Genomic DNA, 27,851 nt, shown 5'->3' with positions numbered 1-27,851 from the left:
ACTGATGTTGAGACTACCTGAACTTTCTTTCCTTTCACTAAATTGTTCACAGGGTAGAACCTACAAAGCTTCGTTTTCGAGCGCGACGACGTTTCCCGAGTGAGCACGAGCCTGAACCGAACGTTCGCACCATCTAATACACATGCCAAACGTCGCAATAGCAAACAAATAAACTGCCGTCATATTACAAATAAAGTCAGTGAATGTATTCTGAAGCTACTAGAAAATGGTTATCAAAAATTATATGTTCAATGCTCACGTATAAACTATTATTCAATACTGGTAAAATTATTTCCGATTATATGATTAGTGCGTCGTTGCCTCCGCTAATACAATGTCACATTTTCGTTGCGAGCTCTCTCTCGTCAAACGCAGGATTCTCTTCACCTTTGTCATCTCCCGACGCGACAACTGTAATATCCATCGGATTCTGTGAAAAAAGTTCAGATTTCAGGTCATAACTTTGATTTAACTGCGAGGGCTAACGTTTTACATTTATCACTAATGACGTTGCCGTTGCGAGAACGAAATTGAGCACGTGAGTACATCGGCGACAGGTCAAACATTTGGTGCAAAGGTAATACCACATGAGACGGTAGCGACATAAAATATACACTAAACCGGGGCACTCGGATTCGGTATGAGATGTGGGCAAAACAATGCGATTTGGGGCCTTCCAATATTGCCAAACCAAATCAACGAATCCAATCCTGATTCAAAGATTCCAGATAACGTACGAACGAAATATATTGTGTCTCAGTCATCAATACTTTGATTTAACATTATTGAATACATGTAAATTGGCAAGGGCGCCAGTCCATACTATAGGCGTAGAACTGAGGTAGCCTATTTATATCATACGCCATCATTCCGCTTTCCGTCACGATCGATTCCGCACCACAGCTTTCTTCTGTACTTCTTGGGTATCACGCATCTGAAGAGCACGTGGTCGAAGATAGGGATAACCAGTAAAGGATCTATATCTTTTGTCCGTCGGTGGCCTCCTAACAAAAGATAGTCATGCTTTCGAATGATGCTGTTCCGTTCAATTATTATTAGTCATGACGACAATGAGATTCGAAGGCGGGAATATATAAACACAAAATTTTTTTTTTTCATAATTGCAAAGTCGAATTCTAAGACCCAATCTCAGAAGAATCGAAATTGCTCTCGAGATACTGGTCAGTTTCGAAGCTGCGTGTCAACACCACAACTCTCCAGTAGCGTAGTTAATACAACTAATAAGGAAGCATGTAGGGATAACAATAACTTTTGTCAAGGCAACATCTAACTGCAACACTTAAATACACCAAAATCCTAATAGCTAATAAAAATGCCTATGTTTCCAGTATACCACTTGTAAAAACGCATAAGCCTCGGTTGAAGAAAGACTGTGATTGTTTCATATACGGACATGTGAGGTTCAAGACACTTTTATTGGTTCATGTCAAATCTAAGAAACATATACATATTTTTCGATAGTTATCATGATGTAAAGCACGCGGATTTTTCAGACAACTTCGTTCTAATCTTTTCATAAGGTCCAGACAAAGGCGCTCAGGGTAGCCCCCGTTGCTGCTAAAGTAGAATTAGCGAAAAATATTTTACTCGACTAGAGGTGGCAGAAGCGATTTCCAAGTTAAAATGTATTCTAAGTATTCTCCATAGGACCAGTTTCCTTAAAATCCGGAAAATGTGAGGTAAGAGCAGTCGGGATTATTATCTCTTGAGTACGTAATGCAAGTGATCAACACCTATTGAGTAGGCTACTCCTAAAAAGTATAAATACTACAATGCTGACAAGTTCTGGGTACAGATAAAGGAACGCGAAATTAAAGTAAACTTTGACCGTTTAAATCAGAATAGTGTATATAATAAAAAGGCCATTGAATAAAGTGCTTACGTGAAAGGATAGCCATAATGTCATTATAATCTATTTTCACTTTGACAGGATACGGGTCCCGGTATGTCACGGTGAACTCACCTTCGACAAAGCTCACGATCAGTCCAAGTGAGAGCGTTACAGCCAAGCCGATTGCAGTGTAGTAAGCATACGATACGGCATAGTACTCAGCGGTCAGTGGTCGGTCTGGGGCTTGTGGCAACTGTGCGGCAGCAGTGGTCGTCATTGTTGCGTTAAGCTCTTCCGCAAAGGCCGTGAACAATTGTGATGTCGTTGCGATGATGTCGGTAGTGTTGACAGGTGCTACTGTTGGCAGAGCCGGGCATTGGTTCGCGAAACGTGCCTTTGGCTTCCAATACAGTAGCAAGGGAGACGGGTAGATTTGACTACCAATGTACATCCAGGATGTTTCGCTGATTCCGAAGACAAAACCCACTGCTGACCCCTAATTGATGATAGATTGATTGAATGTAGCCCTATATCATCAGTGTGTTGGGTACAGGGGTTAATGCGAGATGCATTGTGGAAGTCGGCCTATACGCTAACCAGAACCCAAAGTATTTTGCAAACCTGAAGAAGTTGAATAGCTTCCGGGCTGATTTATTCATCTCGAAATTTTTCTTCGCGCTCACCGCGATTGCACATCAATGGTCTTTTTGATTTTACTATAGGTACCAACAGTGGTTGTGTTGAACATGGACAGGGGTTACCGAAAATGTTAGTGAAAACTCAAAGGGTACGAGTGCTAAGAATATTGGGACACACCGCAATAAATACAAGTAGTAGATTCACATATATAGCGCTGGTTCGTACATGTATTTATCTCTTCGTCGACTCTTTTAAATCGGCCACATTCGTTGTAATCGTTACAGGTCTACTTACCCAACTCGTCGACATAGGAAATATAGCTCCGAGAGTGTAAACACCCAACGTTGGACCCCCTAATATTCCAAGAAGCGACAGACTTGTTTGGAGAACGTCGCCCAGGATGGTTGACAAGCAAGCGAATCCAATGGATACCAAACCGTACGCAAATACAAGAACTGTACACACGTGGAAATATCATTTTCAAGCAGAATTAATCCATTGAACAAATTCGATCGCACCCTTTGCCACAAACGTGTATGTTGACTCCGAAAAGTTTGTGAATGGCTTAATGAAGTCTTCTGCCGTAACGCAGGCCATGGCATTGATTCCTGATGACACTGTACTGAAATTTGAAATCAGAAATCACAAATATAGATTTACTTCACGTGGACACGGCGGCCGGAAGGCTAAGCAGAATAATCAAGGCTGATTACAAGCAATTAGCAGCTATAGCATTACGCTCGTCAAAATATTAATAAATATCAGCGATATTATTCGACGAAAATTTCTGTATCAACAGAGTGTTAAAAGAACTAAGATAAGCCATTAAATTATGGTTTTCTTACACAACGAAAACATTATGATGAATATTTGTTTATAACTTCTGCTTTTCCCTTTTAGAGATCAGTTCAGCTCAGACTTGTACGTACAATCTACTGGATTTCTGAAATGCCTAGCTCAGGGGTTCTCAGCCCTTTCTTGGTCGTGGCCCATTTTCCGAATTAAAAATGTGCTGTGGCCCACCTGACATCTTGGAGTCATAATCCTGTTTAATTCGTGGTCACGGACAGCGCCGAATGCCTATTTCTCTAATATGTGGGCATTTTTCTCTAACCGATGACATTTAAATCTCGATCTCCCGGAATAAGAAATCGCGTGAACCACGAAAAGAAATTCAAGTCGAATAAATATCCTCCAACAAACGACCAACGAAATAATCTTGGGCCCCTTCGAGCTCCCCCAATTGGGGATCTGGGTGCGGCAGTTACGGCCCTGGTAGATCATAAGCTAAAACTTCCAAGTATATTAGTTTCGTCCGCTGCTCCATTCCCGTCGCGAAACACAATGATCAGATCTCCGCACTGTGTGATTGGGACTTTAGTGATAGTATTGTGGGGAATATTATATTCATTCTGGGCCAGCATCGAACAATTCATTGGTGAATGGGGTACTACAGAGAAATGGAGAAAGATTTTTCAATATGCATGATGTAGGCTACTTTGCGCGTCTTGTACCAAAACAACTGAAGTTGCGATGCCAGAATATTCAATCCAATGATACAATCAATTCCTGTGACTCTTTCAGTAAGTACAGGGATTTCCAGGCCGGACATTTTAAACCGACTTCAAAGATTAATGCGCTCCGATAAATCCTCGATCCATTAAGATTCGTTGTTGCAGTCAGTGATGCAGTATACCTCCGCCAGAAGTTGCTAATAATTTGCAATTATGGCTATGTTTAGCTTGCAATAATACGGCCTGCCGAAGCACAGTAAATCAGTACATCATATGCACTTCATTGCGAGTTCATTGCATACCCCTTTCAACGGAATACGACATATGACCCTACCGGAATACTTGGTTACTTCAGCATTATCTTCCAGTTTTTATACACTTAAAATTATTTTAGTTGCTGTTAGCCGTAGGTTGTCATAGCCAGTAGAAAAAGCCACCGTTTCTTCCTAACGTTTTCGATTTGTACATGCTGACTTCATGCGTGCCACTACGTCTAATCAGAGTCGGATGAAAAGCTTTTTGTAGCCTACGTATAATTGGATAATACGAATATATTTTTAGCGAATGACATGAGAAATATAACTGAAGTTACCTTAACTCTGAAATTTTCTAAATGGCTCTGTGGCCCACCTCAAAATGCTCTATGGCCCACCCTTTGAGAACCCCTGGCCTAGCTGGACGCATAGAACTAGGACTGCTCACTTTTTAAAACTCACAACTAGAATTACTCAATTTTCCAAATCCGCAACTGGAACCAGAACTACTCAATTTTCAAATTCCCTAACTATAACTAGAACTAACAACCTTTAAAAACCCGTAACTAACTAAAACACGGCCAACTATATAAATAGTACTTTACCGGCGTTCCCAAACGCACAAGCAATATTTAGTAAGGTATTACATTTGTACTTAGATGTGTGATGCGGTATTACAATTATAGTGACTCAGAGGATATGAGGGGTTCCCCGAAAGCTTGCGGGTGTAAGTAGGGGTTCCCTGGTCCTTAACTGTTAGGAATCATACTGAACTGGAAATGATTCTCCGATACAATACATGAATTTATATTCGTCGAATCACAACCTCCCGTGCGTACGCCACTGCACCTGACATGCCATACCACCCTACAGCAATCGTAACTCATAATTAGACCATACTGATCGCGTCTAATTGACATTAGGCAATGGTGGCCGAAATGGGCGTGTCATCACGAATCATAGGTATGACACTAGCTCAAAATTACTGCTCTGTGCAATTTCAGCTATGGTCATAAACACTCCAGGTAAATGACTACCTCACCTCAGACAACCGGCGTACACGGCGGCCATAAACGCTCCCGATACTCCCGGGCTGTTCCGGAATATATTCAAAACCATGAAGGGAAAGAGCTGTCAACAGATGTAGTGTAACGAAAGCGAGTCGTATTGACGGTATCAATGAGTCTTACCTGATCGGGTGCTGAAACTTTTCTCGAAAATATCGGGTCGCAACCGGCAAAATACGCGTACATGACCCAGCCACTCACAATGCATAGGGTGACGAGTATCATTGCCAGAAAAAGGCAGAAAAACATAGCTCTGAAATGACATTCAGTCATAATCATCATCATCATCATCATCATAATCAAGCTATAGCAATAATCATCATTATCGTAATAAAGAATATCGGCTTAGTGTAAAATGACTAGTAGTCGGGAAACCACGAACACAAAACAAACATCAACAACACGAAATCATATAGTCTTGTTCCGCGGCGACAGTTAATCAAACCTTGCCGTATGATAGGCGTCATGTTAGGGAAGGTTAAAAAAATCATTGGGTCACATGACGGCATAAATGTCGTTGAAAATTTAACATGAACGATACAATATCTCCACTTCCCCAGTCACAGATGAACGTTCTGCTGTTGCAGCCTACCCGTTACGGTGTCAGAAGTTTGGCAAGATAGCGTAGTGTATCCACGTAGTATAGTCCACAGTTACAACACTAAAGGGTTGTGGGACCGAGGTCGACTCCAGAATTCATTTTCTAAGTGATGGAGGTCAGTGGTGGCTTTTGGGGTGGGCGAGGTGGGCGGTCGCCCGGCCCCCCCCCCCCCTGGTCGAAGGGCCCCCCTATTCGGAATATGCGCTTTTTTAAGGATAACAACGAATAAACATGGAAATCCGTGTACCAAGCAAGAATATGATTCCGTACGGATGTGTCAATCGTCATCAGATCTCTGCATTTGTTAGAAAAGTCCCGTATCCCGATGATGATCACGTCTCTGCATGCGGTAGAATTACTTAGTCTTGATGTAGTCTATCCTTAGACACATGCAATAATAGACATAGCCGAATCCAGCACCTGGCCAAACCTTACCGCGGGAAAGGGGGGTCTGGGGGGGCGGAGCCCCCCAGAAGTTACGGTTAGATACTTATAGGGCCCCCCCCGGTAAGTCTCGCCCAGGGCCCCCCCCCGTTCGTAAGGCCACCACTGATGGAGGTCTATCTAGGCTACTCCTCGCCACATTATCCGCGTATAAGCGGTGTCTTAAAAAGCCTAGAAGTGGGCCGTGCTCTTAGTCGGCAGTTACAGAATAAAAATGAGGAATATCGGCCGGGTGTTAATGACCATTGTAGTCGACAAACTCCATGAATTCCAGCACAAACAACAGCAACGGCGACGGTGTCAGAAGTTGCACCTGATGCAGTTTGTTGACAGTTTTTACGTGAGTTTAATTGTAATGTTGCGCTCAACAAGCCTAAGAATAAGAACATATTATGGAGTCAGGGCCGGAAGATGGCCGTTCTCATTATCAATTGTTCGGATAAAAAAATTGAATATGGCCCGCGGGCTTTTTGATAGCCCGGGTTTGTTTGTCTGTTGTATTTATAGTGTTTGTTGACTACTGTGGTCTTTTACACCAGGCCGATTTTCTTCCTTTTTCCGTAGCTGCCTACCTGTAGCACGGCCCACTTCTAGGCTTTTACAGGACAGCGCTTACACGGATGATAAGGCGAGGAGGAGCCTAGATAAACCTCCAATACTTGGGTAGCAATTGTGAAGTCGACCTCGGTCGCACTCGACCCGCAACCGATTGGTGTTGCAGCTGTGGATTATACTATGGATGGTGTGAACATCTGAAAGGTACAGGTTCGTGTGAACGCGAACCTTTTTGAAAGGTTCTGTGTGAACGCGAACGTGAACCTCATGACGTCACGCGACGTCATATTGCTAATTCCAACCATACATTTCAGTGAAGTGATAGACTATATTAAGGTTACGATACGTCCTTCATTAAGAGGATTTGTCCTCTTTTTTTACTTTTTGGAAAGCGTTCTCGGAGGACGCCTAGATGTCCTCTTTTTTGAGATTTTGTCCTAATTTTTGAGAATTTCGGTTATATATAGGGCAAAATTCGTCTGAGATACAGTAAATCAGCTCTGAAGTAACGCTCCGGCGGCTATTCCGGGAGCTGAGCCGGTAAGTTGACCTTTTTGTACTCAACGAACTGGGAATGTGAAAGAAAAACTGCATTTTGGGAGCTGAGCCAGAAAATGACTTGTTAGTCTGGGAATTTTGAAAAAGTGTCCTCTTTTCAGTTTTCCAAATTATGGTAACCCCAGCCTATACTAATGCACACAATATACCTAGCGACGACTCGGGCCACATAATGCCACAAGGCTGAAGTACATATTGACGTCTTAAACGCTGCCAAATGTATCAACTGGGGCAATCAAATGATATAATCATTCCATAAAATCAATATATTCCGTCGATTCGCCAACAATTTCGACGAGGACTTGCCAGGGAATATAATATTATGCCTTAACGGTCCAGGCCGGACCGGACAATGTACTCGGCGTATGATTGAGCAGAGTGTAAAACGGGTTTCTATACTTGATACCGATATTACCCCATTAACAAGTAATACAGCAGTAGCCAACACCCCAGTCGCACAGAATTGTTTATTTTTATGATACTATAAAAATATGAAATCAAGATTGACTGCGTATGCCCGTTAGATTTTTTACATCAGACAACGATATCAATTTCATTGATTGGTTGGATAAGCTTCATTCGCTGAGCACCTACATGTAGTGTATTTCGTTCTTCGTGTTGCGTGATTGCGGCTCAAGCTCACAACAGACCTCTAAATGTTCACAAACGAAAAACTGGATATTTCGAGCAAACTTTTGTAACAAAGCAAGTAAAATTTTCGAGATTGTCAAGGTGCATGCTCGTCTACTGTTGAATTTTTGATGCTGCCAGCGCTGTATAGAGTGGCCCTGAGGTTCACATACAGAAGGCGAATCTGAACTTTACGTTCACACCATCCCTAGATTATACCACTACGCATCTCACCACTGACATCCTAGGTCTCCCTCTCATGACTAGGGCTCTCTGATGTTTGATATAAATAGGGTTTATGGTTATGCATTATCAATAGCACTTACTTTCTGGCGTTTGCAATGCTGGACACAGCCAAATATCTTTGTACTTGTGATTGCGTCGACCCGAACACGCTGATCCATAAAATTCCTAGTCCCACTGTCACCGTCCAGAAAGAATGGCGTACCCTCGGATCCATGTCGAAACTAAATATTATACGCCCGTACGATAACACCGACAAGCAACGAGTCCTACCGCGGCGCTGACATACTCCCAGAAATTGAAACGATCGGAATCATGATTCAGCTTCCATACTTTACCCCAACCTCCGACGTCGTTGGCGCTCAGAAACATGACAATAATCATGATTAAAATGACGAGGGCTCCTTGAAAGACATCGGTCCAAATCACGGCCTTCAAACCCCCCTGTGAAATCGTTCCGTTTATTAATGTCGCATCGGACGGGGAAACTGATTTGATATAACATGTGTTGAAGTTTCAGTATTTTTCCCGTGCGAGTAACTACCGTTTCAAGTCAGATGACGGGTGGCGTGGTGGTATAATCCACAGCTACAACACCAATGGCTTGCGGGTTCGAGTCCGACCGAGGTCGAATCCAGAATTCCTACCGAAGTGCTGGAAGTTTATCTAGGCTCCACCTCGCCATCACATCCGCGTTAGCAGTTTCTTATAATAAGCCTAGATGTGGGCCGTGCTACCAGTCGGCAGCTACGGAATAAGAATGAAGAATATCGGCCTGATGTAATTCACCATAGTAGTCGACAAACACCATGAATACCACAAACAAACAAGTCATATGATAGCGAATAGCAAGTGAAAGATGAGCCGAATGCTAAAAACTGATGGAGTATAGGAAATATGGAAAATCATAGGTGAAGTAAGTGACCAAGTAGGCCTATGCAATTAACCGCAAGCAGTATATCCAAGGGATATATTAACTCATTGATCATCTATCATTACTTAGCAGCGCGAACAATGTCATGTTGCTGCGGCTGCACTCGAGATGTAGTGGGATAATGGCACCATATATTGATTGATATTAATCTAAAACCAGACATGCATGACAATCCGGTTTTCAAATCCACATGATCGGCCGCGTGATACGAAATCCTTTGGAAATAACATCCAATCAACGATATTACGAACTGATTGAGCCATGGCATACGTGCCTGCCAATAAAACAATTTGGGTAGTGCAAATGGTTGGTTGGTTTTCTGTCTCGTGGATGATCACATCGCCGAGGTACTGGGCGGTGGTTTATGACCTAACAAATCTTCGTAATTGATATCAGCGCGCGCGACGAAGTCTATGTGGCGTCTTAAAGACAAATGAGTAAATCTAAGTGAAATACCGCCCTTTACTTTGGTCTGGTTACACCCCTGACTGGGGAGACCGGATGTCGTCAGTAGCGAGGTACTTAAACTTTTACCGAGTACTCTAATACGCTTCGCCGACTACTTCCTCTTTTACGCGACAGTTTTTAGGCAAAAACTACTTAATTTTCACAATTTGGATTTTGGGGATGTACTTGCGGAGTTACAACGTTTCAACGCCACGTTTCAATGGACAGACGGAGTGTATATATTTGAAAGCTATTATTAATATTGTTCTACTATTAGCACGATTCAAAACATAAACTGATATTAGATATTTAATCAAATATTCAAGCTTTAGGTCAAACATACATTTGCCGTGTGTAATGCAGCTTTCACCATATACACTAAACAAAGAAGCCTAGAGTACGCAGTGTTTGAACTATAGAAATTAAACATGGAACGGCAACGATCGATTTTACAGCTTCGTTCCGCTTCGCTGAGGTTGGAGTTGAGAATTGTTTTGCGTAAGCGACTGCAGGATCTCTGGGATTCTAGGATTTTTTATTTCTATATTTAATTTCTATAGTTTGAACATTATCTCAGGACGCGTTGACTCTCAGTTTTATCAAACACAACAGCTTTAAATTGTTTCGAAAACATTCACAAACTACACCCCTTTACTACTGTTTAATCCGCGCTATATGATGCAGCGCGTTTGTCAGCGCGTTTGTCAGCGCGTAATCATCGTCAGTAAATGTAAATTTCCAATTGCTAGCAAAATTACCCGCCCATTATATTCCGGTCGCATACGAAATACTACGATGCCGATATTCCCTAATCATGACAACGGTTGCTTTTCAGAACGTTGCCACTAAATTGGCAGTTTGATTTTATTGGAGTTTCGCTCACGAATTAATTGCCGGCATGCGAGATGCCTCGTTCCCGGAATTGTTTGCGGTGCATATTTCTGTTATTGAAAATGCACGATAAAAGGTTTTGTTTGAGTTTCAATATGTCGATTTACGATCACCAATCCCGCGAGTTTTATAGTCTCCTACCTAAACATATTGCTTTCCGTCTGAGGTATTGAAATATGATTTTATTGTTTCTATTTGGATGGTGTATGGACTTGTGACGAGCCAGACCTGCGCGGCTGAGTAATAGGGATGGTGTGAACCTCTGAAACGTTCAGGTTCGTGTGAAAACGAACTATTTTTAAAGGTTCTATGTGTGAATGCGAACCTCATGACGTCGCGAGACGTCATATTTCTAATCCCAACCTACATTTCAGTGAAGTGATGGCTTATATTATGCGATGCCTATCAACGACTCGGGCCACCTCATGCCACAATGCTGAAGTTCATATTGACGTTTTAAACGTCGTCAAATGTATCAGCTGGGGCAATCAAATGCTATAATAATCCCATAAAATTATCATCTTTCGTCGCTTTACCAACAATTTCCACGAGGACTTGCAAGGAAATATAAACTTACGCCTTAAAGTTCTAGTGCCAGGCCCATGTATGCGGCGTCTGAGTATTGCTACGTTGATATTGAGCACAGTGTATAACGCGTTTCTATACTCGCAACCGATATTACCCCATAAACAAGTTATACAGCAGTAGCCAACACCCCAATCGCACGGATTTGGTTTCTATGACACAATAAACATATGAAATCAAGATTGATCCAGTACACCTGCTAGATTTTTTGCATCAGACAATGATATCAATTTCATTGATTGGTTGAATAAGCAGCATTTGCTGACTTCCTGCATGTAGTGCATTTCGCTCTTGACGTCGTGTGATTGCGGGTTAAGTCACAGCAGAGAGTCACTAAATATTCACAGGCGGAAAGCTGGATATTTTGAGCACACTTTTGTAAGAAAGCAAGTCACCTTTTTTAAGTTGGCAAGGGGCATGCCCGTTTGGTGCTGGTTTTTTTATGCTGCCAGCGCTATATAGATGGAGTTATGGAAAGTTGAAATGCAAAGAATTTCAACCAAAGATGTTATAATGACGTGAGAAATTGTAATATATGAAAATTGTAATATATGAAAAAGGTTCTCAGTGCAGAACCTAACAAGGTTCGTTTGTGAACGTGAACCTCTAAATTTCGGAGGTTCACACACAGAACGCGAACGTGAACCTCACGTTCACACCATCCCTTCTGGGTATGCTATGCGGTACTCGAGGTAGCGACGATGTACAGAATGCACGTCCCTTAGTACAGCGTTTCCAAACCTTTTTCAGCTCACGGCCCACTTTTCATCCAAATTTCGTTGCGCGACCTACCAGACCCCTCGTTCGAGATAAATGTTTTAACCACTGCTCGTGTGGTCCCGTTTTTATGTTGTCAGTGTGTCCTGGTTGTGGCTATCGTGAACATTTTAAGGAATTAATTATTGCATTCGGTCGACGATATCGGCAATTGCATATATTACTATAATTTTTGTCCTCTCTTAGCCCACGTGATCAGATTTAGAGGTAGAGCTGAGGTAGGAGGTAGTGTCTTTGAATTGTTCTGGCACATAATTATTTATTTATAATTACATCTTCGGGCGGGACCGTTGTTAGTAATTGATTGTCGCAAATTTCATAAGTCTAAGTGTGTCGTGGCATAGCAATGGTTGACACCTAAATACCAATTTATATGAATTATCCGTGATTTTTCATTAGGGGGAGGTGTAACCATATTAAAATCTAGACAACTATATAGCGACGTTAAATCGCGGCATGCGGGGCATGTAACATATCATTACAAACGAGGAGGGTTCTCCTCACCATCCGATCTGAGTAAGCGGTGTCTTAGGGAAGCCTTGAAGTGGGCCGTGCCCCCAGTCGGCAGATGCGGAATTATCATAAAGAATATCGGCCTGGAGTAAATGAGCATTGTATTCGAAAAATGTCATGAATACCACAAACAGCAACAGACGAGAAAGCGGGTATTCAATCAGCAATTTGTCTTTTAGATCGAACACTAAGTGGTGCGAATAGCTTGCGTCGCGACAATTGTTTGCTGATTATAACGACACATCAGGCTGGAGTGCTGCATTTCGCTATCAACGTTCGCGAAGCGTATGTAGGAAATAATAGATTCCAAGTATCAGGCATATAAACAATAACGCATTGTCCGATTTCACTCTCCAATCAAAATGACTGTCGCGAAAACCTGACTCGCGAATTATTGTGAGCACATCAGGGGCGTGGCATGAGGCGCTTAGAGCGAAATATAATTTAGATGCGAACGTGTATTTGTTCGTCTAATCTTGAGCAGATGAGTGTTTGGAAGATTTGGCAGATGTAATAAGAAACTTGAACATTTAGAAATTCTTCGCGACCAAACCGTTGGGAAGCACGGCCTTAGTACAAGAATAGCAATCTCATTGGAATACCAATATACAGACCCGACGACCTATATTTTTACAGTCGAACTTCCGGTACTTCAGATTTTTAAAGTGTAATATTAGATGATACCAATATTTTTTGATTTTCACGCCCATTAGGATGATTTGTAATTGGTTAAGTCACGAAAGTTTTTACTGTAAGGAAATCAGGGATATTAAGATATCCCTGGGAAATCACCATACGTGGTCAAATTAATCAAAAAAGGTACTTAAGTAGAAGTAGAAGTAGCGACGAAAAAGTCTACTCAAGTAAGAGTAGAAGTACTTCTTCCATAAGCCACTTAAAACTACTTGAAGTAGAAGTAAAATTAACTGACTTTAAATCTACTCAAGTCACATCACATCTAGTTTTGAAAGAGTCCTAATTCGTTCGCACGGACTGTCAATAACTGCAAATTGAGCTATGCGGAAGGTGTAGGGAGCTTGATTTGTGTTGATGTATCCCAGAAGGTATCAACTCTCGACAGAATAAACATTCTTTCGCATCATGGGATGCAAATTATAGTATTGATATGAAAATGTGATACTAACCCTTTGTTTACAAGAAGACTCCGTTTTAGAGAATATCATGGTATAACGCCCTACCCCATATTATAAGGCCCCAAGTTTAACCGAAGAGCAATACAGAGGAGTTGTATCGGATATAGCTTCAACACAGCGCGATTAGTATACGTAAATAACAAATATTGTGGATCGTAAAATTTATATATAGTGTAGCTTTATTTTCGAAAAATAGAGGTATTACTACAATTGCTTTTATTCCTCAACATGTATGTTCTGCAGACAAAAGAATTGAAAGTAATTAGAACTCAAAGTACGATACTCCGAGTATCATACTCGGAATTGAAAGTGAAATACAAATACCACTTCTGAAAAGCGGAAAATATATTTCATTTTTTTATCCAAAAAGCTTCAAAGGTGATCTGCTAAAACAGGTGTAACGTTCCAAAAAGCCGGATTTTCCAGATTAGCGGGACAAGTCATGGGCTGCTAGAACGATAGGATAGGTAATTGCTAGATATTGAAACGGTAGTTTCAAACGTTTTGGTGTACCATATTTACTGTGATGAAATATTTGATATGGACGACAATGCGGTGTGAGCGGAACCTTAAGCAACCCGGTACCTAAGTTATATTCACTGATACTTTCGTGGAAACATATATGTTACTCCATAACTACTGTGCGCGAATCGCAACAAAATTTCAGGGCTTTACTTGACTTTTATAAATATTAAATCTTGGTACTCCATGAAAACAGTCCCGAAATTCCCCAGGCTATCTTTCGTATTGGGGATTAAACTACTTCTACTTGGCAAACTGAAAATAGCGAAAAGTAAGTAAGTAGATCACAAAATATTACGTAGTACAAGTAGAGAAAATCAGATCTACTTGAGTAACTACCAGAAGTAAAGGAAAACTACTTGAGTACTTCCAAAAAGTAGAAGTACTTCGTTACTGACCACCTCTGGAAATCAGACAGTAATAACGGAGATAACGGAGATGAAAACCGTTAGTCCAGCAAGATCGCACGCTGGCGAAGCGAAGCTATGGATCACAGTTAAGTAAAATAAACAAATTTGATAATCGCACATCCTTGATAATCGTTATCGCGATTCCGGCAAATTTTGAGCCTCATTGAATAGTGAGTCGTGTTGAATGGAAGAATTTTCGCTGAATAAAATCGAAGGTAACGGATTGTACAACTGTGCATGTTGAGGCTTGATAATCTTCTGAATTTCTCAAGACTTTATAGGGAATCTTTGACCCACAAACATGCGGGTGTATAAGCGCTGGTTGAAGCGATGGTATGCAAAATGGCGAGAATGCGCAATGCGCAAGCAACTGATACCCAGGAATTCAGTGGCGTCCTGCAGCAGACCATTCGTGAACGAAGGAATTTTGTTGATTGCCACGCCATGTGTACTATACGCTGCTACGATGCGCTGCACGATTGTTCGGGTACATTGAACACAGACAGAGCGTTATCAAAGCGTCTCCTCGAATTCTTACCTCAATCATTCCACGGGGAAATAGTAATTGTAGCCGAATGAGTTGCAGAAAGCTAGTGACCCTAACGTTAGTGGCAACGGACTGTAGGAATAGTATCAAAACCTCTCGCTGTTTATTAATACTCCATATTGTCAATTTACTCATAGTAAATCGGGTAATTTCATGGTAGTATGCCTACAGTCTAAAAAACGTAGATTGGTAAACCAAGCATAAATCGATTTATCTGTATGAGCTTGAATTTAGTCACAACAGCTAACTAAAAAATGGCATAGTCTCTAATTGCAATGATCATCCCAATTAAAGGGATTCCCTTGGAGGTACAATGCAAGTGAATGCTGCACAACTATATAGTTGCTGCATAATCGCAGTCAACTACTTTGCACGTCTAATGAAACAAGTATTAACACACCGAAGGTTCCGATGTTAAAGTATACGTTACTTGGAATAGAACTTTTACTTCGCCATGTCACGTATACATTATACATGTCATAGTTTCAATTTCCAATATACATGTGGAATTATAAGTAGGCTATATACGATTGGCGATTACTTCGAACACTATCTCATATTTCATGGGCCCCAACAATGTCCCAGGTATGAAGTTATTTTTAGCTTCAAAACTTGCAATATACACTCCAAGCACGCAATGACTACGGCGAAACACAGGATACCACGCGATGCAACGAACATATAGGAGTATGATGGTATTGCAAAGACTGTATGTATTAAGTGCGCATGTGAATTGTTCAGTCTATCAAATATCCGCCTTGGCCTATAATGATAATGATTAATATAAGTAGCATAATCCCACTCCTCGTCTCCAGCTACGGTAAGAAAGAGATCGACTGTAAAATATAGGCTTACCAGCGTAGTGTATATCGTGCATACAATTCCTGTGATGAAGATAGCAGCCCACAAATTGAACCCGGACACTGTATAGAGAATGTGCCAAAAATGAATTCATCGTTATTGTAATGTCGCATCGGCGAGAAGGTGATACATCTTCTTGACAAGATAATACATTTCGCAACCCAACGTTCATTCTTACCGGTCAACGAACCTCCGCGTATTTTGCGAACCGTAACAGTATCGCGAATTCGTGTCGGTATTTTGAAGCATTACTTTTTTTAACGAAAGGCGGACCCCGAAAAAGAATACAACCGCGCGTCGCAATACTCAATCGTGTGTTTCTAAAGATATTATGTATCACGATCGCTATTTCGTTAGAATTGTCGTTTCGGTGCGCGTAACTTCGGTATTTCTCAAGAAACACAGCTTGCGGGTGGGTCGGTGAAAATTCGCACACAAAATAAATGATATGTCTCTTACCTTGCGAAAATGCCAGCGACGGTGCATAGATCATAACTCCAAGATACAAAACGGTTTGTGCAATATACGAGAGAGTGCCTAGCACCCTAATCCAATAATTGAACCTCCGCTCCAGGTACTGTACAAGAACATAATTTAATGAGCAAATCATGATTGATTGCTTGTCGGATGAAAGGGTGCGTGTGATAAAGTAGGCGAGATAAGGTAAATTATAAGACGCATTGGACTGGCAACGTGGAACGAACGGATGAGGTACTGCATTCTCTAATACATAGGTTGTCAGATAGATTTCAGATTTGAGTATGAAAAGAGCAATCCTTAAATTGCAGTCGCTTGATAGGTCCGCCTATGCTTCAAGCCTTCAACCCGGTCATATTTGGAGTTCTGAAGGGTGTTAATAACCTCCAGTCGCATTGTTGCGGTATTGTGTCCTCGTTAAAATGTTATTCAAGCCATTGAAAGAAAACGGAGAGATGACTGATTACTGATTGCGTCACAATGATTTGACTAAACTCGATTTTTGTAGAGAAATTTGTTAAAGCTCAGAAAACATATCCATTCTTCTACTACTGATATTAACTTTTCTCTTTATTGAGTTTCATCCTGTTATTCGATATTAGAATGCCAATTGTTTCGCATTCCGACGACAAATTCAAACCAGCTATAAATTCTCGAAACCCAGGATAAGCACAATTAAAGTTGTTTTACTAGTATATTCGTCTTATAACGGGCGTATACACAAGTACGATTTGGTTTTAAAAGTTCATTTTTGCACGGATACGATGCAACATATGCAATGTATTTCGAAACCCAAGGTTTCGTGACCCACTGTTATGATACGCAGACCTATGATATATACATACGGCCTCCGTTATAGCAATCTGGATTTCTTTGCAAAACCAAAACCACGTGTCAATAGACTGATAATTAAATGCTGTGTATGATTATCCTGGGCTTGATAACAACGGCAAGTTAAGCGGTTACGATGAAGATCGGACAAGAACGATGATTATTGTGAAAGGAAAAACGGAAATAAAACTAAAAGTTATATTCCATCAGACAATAAATGGACTCGCCTGCGTCATCTGATGAAGGCGAGGGTAGTATAGCCGTATAATTTACTGATCAACAAAAAGGTATACGCAAACGGAAGTGTAACAGCGAGTAATTGCGGAGCAAAAAATAGTACGGCTTCAGGATTTGACGCTGAGTCAATAAGATCAATCCATTGCTTTTTGCCCGGTGTACATTGTACAAAAAAAATGAGCGGATCAACAAGCCGTCAATGTCTAGTAAGGTACTTGTTACTTAACGAAGCATATTTTAAGGGGTTTCGGCGTGGGAAATTCTAGATTCTAGAACATAACTTTTGTCGTTGAGCCGGATCGGTACCTGTTCTGTTACAATTTTCGAGAATCGCCAGACACATCCTATCAGAAGACGGATGCATTCGAAACGTGGTACTACAGTTTGAGGAAACGATGTCAAAAGTGTGATGGTATACTTGCCACAAATTTCACACACCAGGAACCTTGTACACGGATTTTAATACCATGTACGAGGGTATACATTTGCACTAAAGTTATAGTTGACGTCTATAGATGTCATGACAATATATTGACATTGGTGTGTATTCGAAGTCCGAATCATTTTTAATATCCAATAACAAAACACCAAATACCCAATATGCGATGGACAAAGTTCAGTTAAGTAATCATCGAATCTTAAGTTTTGGAAATCTTGGCAGAGTTTGCGCGATAAAGTTATCTTCCCCATCTTGGCTCATTATAGCTTCGCTTCATCATAATTTTAAGAAGCGATCACTCTTTGGTTCGCGGGATAAAATTATTGTAAGTCAAAACCACCCAAGCACGGCCCACGTGCATGCACTTGCACAATTTCCCCGTCGGTTAGATGAAGACGCGTCCTATATACGTTGGAATTTGGTTGAAGGCTTATAAGAAAGTGACCAGGAGATTAGACATCCTTAGAAAAGGCGACAAGACGTTGATGACAAAGTCAAACTTTTTGTGGGAATTATACGATTGCATAATGCACACGATCACGAGATCGCAATTCAACAAATGTCCAAAATAGTTTCTCACCTCATAACTACTGCTGATTTTCAGCCGAAAGTACAGAGGCACGTAAATCTCGGTCACCACAAGACAAGCAATAACCAACGAAACAAGCAACCTGAATAGAAAAATACATGGTATTTGCTTAGTATGCAAGGGTCCAACATTTCTGTAACTGTAGTGGTCAAGTCGTCCACCAGACAAGAAATTGTGAATGTATGCGGATATACGTTCCCCTATTTTCCTATATCAGATTTGCCGAGTGCTAACCATGAAAGAATATACCTCACATTGTGATGTGGTATAGCAACCTTCAGCTTCGCATGCTGCTATGAGGCCGTTCCGATTCAAGAAAAACCTAAATTATGACCAACCACGGGCGCCCTATACAAACTGTGGAAAAATCATTGTATACTATAAACCTATACGCTGCTGGCGACAAGCAATGATCTTGCGACAGACACGCACCAATTGTTGTATGAATATTTATGATATTTCGGGGATCCAGGATAGATACAGAGCCCGACACGTTGATGTCACACCGCGCATTTATCGCATTTCATTTCAATTCAACATTTATGCGCATTCGATTTTGTCTTAGTAATGTTCACGATTACTCCTTCAGTGATAAACAAGTGAACAAGCATATATATGAAATTTATGGTACCATTGTTATTATATATATTTAATATGTAACATGCGAACAGATTAGGCTTCCTTTACCATAGTCTCCCCTCACCGAGCACTCATGTGCAAATTCAGTTTAAGAGCGTATTAGGTTTTGCGTATATAGGCCTATACATCAGTTATTAGCAGTTACTCAGTGGGGGAGTAACTAGCGGTACATGTAGAAATTCCACGCTTTGAAGATGGCTGCAAGAGGGTCTTGGAATGGTAGCATTGCTTCCGAATGTGTTCCGATAAGTTCCTATGATGGTCAAATGATACTGATAAAAAGGAATAGTTATATTTCTTCTAATTCATCGGATCCGTATCTCTGAATAACTATCACAGTCGTGTCTCATTTTTATTCTGTAGCGTTTAGGCCGATCAACTCCATCGATTTCGAAGTAGTTTATTAGTAAACTCGCATCAGGGACCTATATCCCAAAGGAACTGAATTAATGTTTACTGCACATAATGATTAATTGGATGATCTCTCTATTGAAAAGTTTGAGGAGCGTTTGTTAACAATCAAACGTTGCCACGAATAGTTTACTGAGAGCAATCGTGCACCTTTCCTGTTACAGTCTGCAACTGTAACTGGTCGTTAAATATTACTTGAAATTGGCCTTTATAGATCGTCCTATACAATCGTAAGGAGACATTAAATTTAAAACCACAGGATCAATAGCCTATATCATACCTAGAAATAATCAGTGTCTATTATTGAACTCATTCCATGTTACTTATTATAGTATTTATATCGTATATATATCTGCATATTTGGTCGAGGGAGAACAGACGTTTGATAGTCCAGCTGTAAGTACATATTGGTAAGCTTACATCCTGTTATATATTGAGGGGGATAACATAATGCATAACACACACGAACTAACATTGATATGCGCCGCTGGGTGACAATTTCCGACTAAATAAATAAACAACCCGCCGACAACACTTCATCCACAATACCCGCGTTTATCACCCAAACATTGTCAGTGCATGAAGGTAACCGATAAAATCATAATAATCTATAGAGAAAAGCAAAGCGTGGTGTAGTGCAAAACGGGTGTATTTCGTATTGCTGGTCTATCACTCAACACACAGTCCTACATATGTTGCCGATACCTACCAGGCATACATTGGTCCGAATAAATAGACTTCCGACGGAATCCCGAGTATGGTTACGGCGGAAATGAAAGAAAAACTCAACGAGGTTCCAACAGCATAGGCGTTCATTTTCCTAATAAATAAAAATTCATATGTACCCAGGAAAACCGTCGTTAAAATAGCAGCACCATTGTTGTGCAATACTATTTCGGATGCAATGCATGGCTTCCACGGACGCAGAAATGTTCGTGGTCATTGCATTCATATTTGCCAATTGACGGCCTATATCTTACCTTCCTCCCATCAGATAAGTTTGCGTACTTTTCGATTTCCTGTCTTTAATTGCGAACAATATGCCGATGGCTAGCGACACCGCCAACATCAAGGCGAACACGGCATAGTCCGCTGCTCCGAACAGTATTGTCTCGGTCATAATTGTATTTATGTAGTTAAATAGTATATATAATATGGTGTCTTCGAACTAATGCATAAAACTAAACTACAAAAAGCGCTCAAAATTACTTATATGGTAGCCTACTTTAAAATCAGCTGGTAGATTGTCTACGGGAATTTCACGACATTACTTAATCCTCATAATTACATTGCATGAGAAATACAGACAAGTCTGCAAAGATCTATCAGATTCGTGGCATCGATGGGATTCTGCAGGGTACCACTCATGCAGATGTTGGTATTTTGCACTAATGTTGGTAACTTAACCAGAATAAGCGAGTCTTAAATCCAATACGAAAAGGCGTAGCACCATGCTAGTATACAAATATTCAATGATATCCGTCGCCCTCATAGCTCTTTCCTCGACTCAGTCCCAAAGACGCAGTGAACTCGCAGGTTTGGGTTTACGACAGGTTGCTTAAATTCTTTCAGTGAAGCGTATCCTCCAATCTGAGAAGCAGCAATTGTTCGTACGATAGACAAAACTCTTCAACATTAGAAAGTTGAATGTCGATTCTGTGGGGACACAACAAAACCTAGCATTTTATGGCGCTTCTGATCTATAAAATGAATCTCCTACTGTTTCTATAGATGGATGATTATCTCAGTCTTCATATTAATTCGCTCTCGATTCTACAGATTTATGTAGCGGGATACCTAACTAGGCGAGAGAAAATAAATACTAGGCGTACAATGGGAGCTGATGATTTCAAGTGACGATACGGTCGAGTGTTATTCGGCACACGGTAGCCGGCGGCGGCAGTTTATTCGAATGCGCGTAGCTCTCTTTGGTGTTGGTAGGGTGTACGAGCAATTCGTCAAAATGGCAGAGAAATGACAAACGTTGGTATGGAATGAAACAAGGTTTGAAGGAATAAAATATTGTTGTATAACTGCTCCTAAATTAAAGGGTCATTCCCTGTAAATATGATGTTGTCACAAATTAAAGTTCCGATGTATGAAAACTATTTTTGCAGCAATCATTTTCCTCGGGAAGGTATTGTATTCCAACAGCAGCTAGAAGATTTTCACGAGGGGTAGGCTACCATTCCACTCTCGGTATCAAGTCCATGCGTCATCGTTTCTTAGCCCATTCCGAAATTCATAACACGCGTTACTTGGCTGCTGTACTTTCTCAACTCGATCAAGGCAGAGAAGGCATTTAAGATAGAATACCTTCTCGATCACGATTCCTTAACGTTTGCAGTTTGTGACCTGACATTCGGTAGCATTGCCACACTACTTTGCTAGCTTAAAGGCATTTCAAAAAGGCCATCTTTTGGGATATCGACGAAATCTCGTCTTCTATGGACATGAGAATATTTTACCACGATGTTCTGCAATTTTCATCACAAACATGGGTCTTACCAATCAAGGTGTTCACTGTATAGTCACTATACCCTGTTGAAGTGAAAATAAACTTGTCATCAATTGACGAGGGCCATACGCCTATACCCAATTGGAAACGTACGCCATATGATTCATTGTCTCTTCCAGCTGCGCTACGGTATCTCTCGGCCTGAACGCTTTCAGAGCATCTGAGGCGATAAATATTAAAACATCCAGCTTCGAGTCGTATGGGGTGATCTGTTACATGCCTCTTCAAAATGACAACTCTCCTTGCACATTTTGCGGTTCGAAATCTGAGTTGGACTAACAGAAAACCCCCTTTCTGATAACAGTATGGTGGAATTGGCGTAGCGGTGATATCGGTTGTCAGCAACCGAGGCGAGCCGGGTTCGATTGCTCCCCGGAGGTTAATATGGGGTCCTCTTACCCCGTGTAGCCGATACGGCGACAAAAGGGTCCATAAAAAGACCCGATGAGAAGCGTACTCAAAAAGAAATCAAATGAGCGTCCACAGAGGACCGCCAATTAGATTAACATAGAATAAACTGTGATATCGGGTACTAGGCAGAAGGCGGATGCCAACTTGAGAGACCGTAACTTGTCGTTTCCTGTCTGTTCATTATATGGCATTGTGTCTTGCCTATCGCATATAACATTGTGTGTGTCAGGATCCGATGGAAATATAATCCGACGAATAATATTAATATTATCAACACAATATCTCTCTAGCGACCTCCAATGCGCCGTTTGACTTTTCTCTTTTATCACTAAAGCGAAATAGAGAAAAAAACTTCATGGTGTTCTCAATAAGCCCAAAAAGGGATATCTGGAGACAATTATATCATCGAAATCCATAGGACGGGAATTTGTCAATACAGTAAAGCTACAAGATGTAGTTTTGGTTATCATGGTGTTTCGACTACTGTATAGTCATTTATATCAGGCCGATATTTCTTATCATAATTCCTGATCCGCCGACTTGCCCGAGTGTTTCTCACACTTTTTCAAAAATGAGCGTAACGGTCTTCTGGAAATCTTTGAAATTACTCACAGTCCCTAACAAAATCAACACAAAACGACGCGTCGGATTCTTTGAAGTATATGGTGCGGGTGTAGCTGATTTTTCCGACCAGATCGGCTATGTGTGGTCGCGTTTTTCACAACGAAACCATAATACCGTGGATCAAATTCAAATCCTAATCCTCCAGTCCCTTTCGGTCCCTTCGGGTGAACAAGCTTACCTCCTGGAGACGAAACTTCAAGAATTAATACTAGTCTGACCTCAATATTATCGGACCACGACATGACTTATCAATCTCGCCTTCCATGACATGTCATCTCATTTTGTCGCTTGCTTTTTAATATTATCTTCTTTTCATTTTATTTAGTGCTAATGCCTCCTCTTTACATCGCCTAGCTAGGTCAAGGTGGATGTTTGATTTCAAAGACTACTCCAATCGTTTCGACATCTTCCTATCTTTTCGTAGTATCGGAATTTTTGTGTTGTATTGGACTGATAAAAATTGCTAATAAACCGGACCATCCGAACCTTTTTTCTTTGCGGGTATTTTCTTTACTACCCTTTGTACATCCGATGCGCAAACCGTATAACGCGATTCAAGAACGAGCCGAAATAACTATGGCAAACGTCATACTTATTGATTAACTTCTAAGATTAATAAGCACCAAAATCGTGAGCATTTTCTTTCGAAAATGAGTCCGCATTAATTTTCTATTAGTCGCGCCAAAATCGTGGGTTAGTATTATTGCTTTTGCACCTATTTTGGATACTCTTTCGGCCCAGTTGATCAATTTAGCGATAGAACCAATGTCTTCGAAATTTTAGAGCAAATAATTATGATGCCTCACAGTTAAAACTATATATGCTCATTGGTTTTACGCGAGCTAGATTCAGGCGGTTCATTGTTAATAGTTACTTCGTTCATTGCTGAAGCTTGTTATTTTCTCGTGAACTCAGTTAATTATGGTGGCTACTCAGAATATATTTGAGTAATTCATATGCAACAGGCCTTAAAGGAAAAACTCATTTTGAATTCGCATTTAAACATGAGTCTCAGTATTTTACTCTGAGGTTCTCATTTGTACGGTGCGTTTCTCAGATGGCAATGAGCTGAATATTCAGTGCTGGCCAATTCAGTTGCTCATCATATCAGCATTGAGGAGAAGGGGAGCGATTAGCGCAGTCGGTAGCTGGTTAAACCTTGCAGTCACGACAGCAATGGGCGTGGGTTCGAATCACTTCAACCAACTTTCACGTGTGTGAGGTTCCTCTGGGTTCCTCTAGTGCGGAGCATGGACCGAAGCCGGATTGGATATCCGGCCGGATTTTTTAAATTTTGGCCTGACCGGATCGGAGGAGGATCATTACTTTTTCTGATACGGCTGGAGCTGGATCGGAGCCGGATCAATACTGTTTTGATACGGCCAGAGTTTTTATGGATAGGCATGACTCTTGTAACTAAATAACTACCAACCAACCACACGCAAGCAACCGCCAAGCCAGTGCGAAAATAAACGAGCCATATTTATAAATTCACGGAACCACCGCATCGTGTACGGCCGGAATTCCGGCCGGACTTTTTCACTTTTGGCCGGAGCCGGATCGGAACCGGATCAGCACTTTTTCCAGATAAGACCGGATCCGGATCGGAGCTGGACCAGAGTATTGAAAAACCGGATCGAAGTCGGACCGGAGAATTTGTCGATCCGCTCCGCACTTTCCTAATCGCCGAACTCACTACTACGGTAGTGCATTGAAAAGCCCAGACTGAAAGTGAGCCGTGCTACAAGTCGGTAGAGGATGAAGAATGACATTTCGAGCCGCAGTTTTAGTACTGCTGATCGACTTGGTAGCGCATTTTGTGGAGTCGCATGTTGGCTAACTTTTTATATGCATTGTCCTTGCGATGAAATGGTCAGCGCCTAAATGACGTTCTAGTTCTAGTTGCGGATATTGTAAATTGGGTAGTTCTAGTTCTAGTTCTGTTTGCGCATTTTGAAAATCGGGTAGTCCTAGTTATAGTTATAGTTGCGATTTTAAAAAATTGATTTGTTCTAATTCTAGTTGCGCTTTTTGGAAATACTGTACTTTGCACTAGTCTGCTGAGAGCACGTTGTTACGCATCGAATCGTTCACATTATTCCGTTGTTGTTGTTGTTGTTGTTGTTGTTGTTGTTTGTAGAATTCATGGTGTTTGTCGACTACTATGGTCATTTACAACAGGCACATTTTCATCATTGTTATTCCGTAGCTGCCGACTTGTAGCACGGCCCACTTCTTGGCTTTTATAAGACACCGCATCCTCTCCATGAGACAAACTACGCAATTTTTCCTATGGATTAGCCTGCTTAGTGACATCGCTATTTATATATATGCCTTCACGATCTGGATACTGGAGCGAGGTGCTATATATGCTCACTGTAATACATCAACAATCCAAAGCTCCTGGTATATTCGTTGCATGTCAATGTCAATTATATATACAAGCTTTCATTTTGCACATCATATCCTCTATAGCTTCACCCCATACTCGCCATGAGGACTACAACTTTGTCCGGGTGACAGCAATCTGTCAATACCTCCTGCTTCGTCCGAAGCAAGCCACCAATTACAGGGGAACGTTGCCGAGATGTCGTCAGCGAAGACCTCTACCGTGAGAAAATCCAGAAACCAACCCGGCTTGTAGCCAGAGTCGTCCTGACCTGAAAATAGAATTAATAATTTTGCAGTAAAGACTCAGACTAGGGTTGCAGTACGTCGGGAAATTCCCCGACATATCCGGAATTTCACTGTAAAAACTGCGTTCGGGAGGAAATTCTAAAATTTGCTTGAATGTCCGGAATTTTGAAGGCTTCAAGTATAGGCACAACAGTTTTTCGTAAATCAACATAAACAATATTATTTTTAAGCCGATTTATGCTATTCGAATTTTTTCTTCGCGCCGCGCGAGGTAATGCAACGTATATTGATATTATTATCAGGACCAGACCGCCCTCGCAAAAAATGCAATCAAAAATAAATATAAATAACCATCATCTACTGAAATAAGTCTAATTGTAATCGCAATTATCAGCTGAAAATATATTCCTGGAGTTGGTTAAGACCTATATTGGTTGCTTCAGTCACAGACAGTCGTTTTGAATCTTGGGGTCGTTTGCCGTTATCTGGGGATTGCGAAAATGTTGGGCGTAATCAGCCTCCAAAATAGGCCGTGAGCAAGTCTGGGCAACGGTGCTAAAATTTTCCAGTAATCAGCTTATCAAATTTTGAGCTGGGCCACGGTTCATTTTCAAATTGGAAATGTGGTCGCGACCATAAAAGGCTGGATGTGCAACGTCTTGGTGCATTTTATAGTAGCCTAATATATGGAAGAATCAACATTATTGACATAATTCAATCATAAAATTTAACAACCGGATGCATGTGCCAAAGAAGTTTCATTGATTACCCTATGGTGAGCCTAAGATCAGTCCTTTCTGGGGAGAAGGGGGCTAAAAATGTTGTTTCGGACCTGGTCGCAACACCCAACCAGTTAGCCGAACCGACCCAACAGTATAGCGGGGCTGTCAAACACAATCCCGAAATGCCAAACACGGCCCGCCAGACGACCCGTGAAGAAATCTATTGCAAATGCTAGCAAGTAGCAATCACCAGAGCTCACATTACAGAGGGCCTTATTCGTGACCTATGTCGCACGCCATTCCTGTATTCAGACGATAGCCAATGCTTTGCTAGTGGGACGTCATATTGACAGGCAATGTGTAATACCTCATTTTAAAATCCGCTAGTGGGCGCTAAATAGTGTCGTAATATGATTCACAAAAATATGGTGACCGTAACGTAGACCCGCATCTAATTTAATTTCAAATGGCCATCACAAAGCAAATAAATAATGTGCCTCTGGTTGAGGTATATGCAGATCTTTCGCACAGAAAATAGACTTATAGCTCAACGACTTTATAGTTCATACACTACGAAATACTAACGGATCCGTATTTTTTCAATCCTCCCCACATTCACGTCGATGAATTGGAACACGTCGTATTGGTTTCGCTCAAAGTCGTCGTAACCCGGATTATCTAGATAATGTTCGGCTGTGGTGCCGTATTCCCCGTGAACAGTGAGAAATACATTCGCGTTGGTCCCAGCGCCCTTCACGTCGCCCGTATGTACTCGAACGGAGAATTCTGTATTCAAAAATAGTGATGCAGATGGAAGCGGAAATGTTACAGGCATGCCAAACCTCTGTAGTCATCGTAGGAATCTTCACCAAGCACCAAAGAAACAAGAAATAGATATAAGGAGTACTTCATAATGTTTTTATCCGATATCGACTACCCGATGAATAAAACATATAGGCCAAGTACAAATTAGTAATTAGCATTTCGGTGTTATTAAAATCATACATAAATGATTCTCTATCCTTAGTTGATGCGACTTCAAGTCGCCATTCAGCAAATATAATATGCTTCCGATTCGCGCTGAAATCCAGCAACGAGTGGAAGGTGAGGGGAGACCGGTTGGTGATCAGTTGCCATAGAACAGGGGTTCGTAAAGTATGGATCGCGATCCAAACATGCGTCACGAAGGTCATAAAGGGCGGGATCATGAAAATGTGCCTTCCTTTGTATTCCACAAATTGGTTTGATGTCATGATAAGATATTTCGGACATTGGTTTCTCTTGAAATGTCAAACTTGCACGGGTAATACTCGGGCAC

General features: G+C 41.2%; 3 protein-coding genes across 4 annotated transcripts in view; 1 reads left to right on the top strand and 2 right to left on the bottom strand.

Moving 5' to 3' along the window:
* LOC145447201 (arylsulfatase I-like) overlaps nucleotides 1-27,851 on the top strand; it is a 265,569-nt gene that overhangs the window by 71,287 nt on the left and 166,431 nt on the right. The window lies entirely within an intron of this gene.
* On the bottom strand, nucleotides 185-20,836 carry LOC145447198 (sodium-coupled monocarboxylate transporter 2-like). The gene is made up of 14 exons (XM_080325606.1): nucleotides 20,602-20,836; nucleotides 20,331-20,441; nucleotides 18,563-18,653; nucleotides 16,458-16,575; nucleotides 15,993-16,060; nucleotides 8,647-8,801; nucleotides 8,441-8,581; nucleotides 5,450-5,579; nucleotides 5,302-5,390; nucleotides 3,010-3,113; nucleotides 2,786-2,946; nucleotides 1,985-2,348; nucleotides 862-1,004; nucleotides 185-430 (listed from the first exon to the last, which is right to left on the bottom strand). Exons 1-14 carry the CDS (start codon nucleotides 20,739-20,741, stop codon nucleotides 338-340), a joined length of 1,908 nt encoding a protein of 635 aa, XP_080181732.1. The 5' UTR covers nucleotides 20,742-20,836; the 3' UTR covers nucleotides 185-337.
* LOC145447232 (lipoxygenase homology domain-containing protein 1-like) lies at nucleotides 25,568-27,474 on the bottom strand. Its single transcript, XM_080325651.1, has 3 exons — nucleotides 27,376-27,474; nucleotides 27,119-27,319; nucleotides 25,568-25,834 (listed from the first exon to the last, which is right to left on the bottom strand). The coding sequence occupies exons 1-3, from the start codon at nucleotides 27,443-27,445 to the stop codon at nucleotides 25,644-25,646; spliced, it is 462 nt and encodes a 153-aa protein (XP_080181777.1). The 5' UTR covers nucleotides 27,446-27,474; the 3' UTR covers nucleotides 25,568-25,643.

Source organism: Botryllus schlosseri, chromosome 9 (assembly GCF_051294905.1).
Source record: "Botryllus schlosseri isolate E-star chromosome 9, Bs_hap1, whole genome shotgun sequence".
NCBI classification, from domain to species: domain Eukaryota; kingdom Metazoa; phylum Chordata; class Ascidiacea; order Stolidobranchia; family Styelidae; genus Botryllus; species Botryllus schlosseri.
Note: the sequence above shows the minus strand (reverse complement) of the source record. Positions and strands in the feature narration are given on the sequence as shown.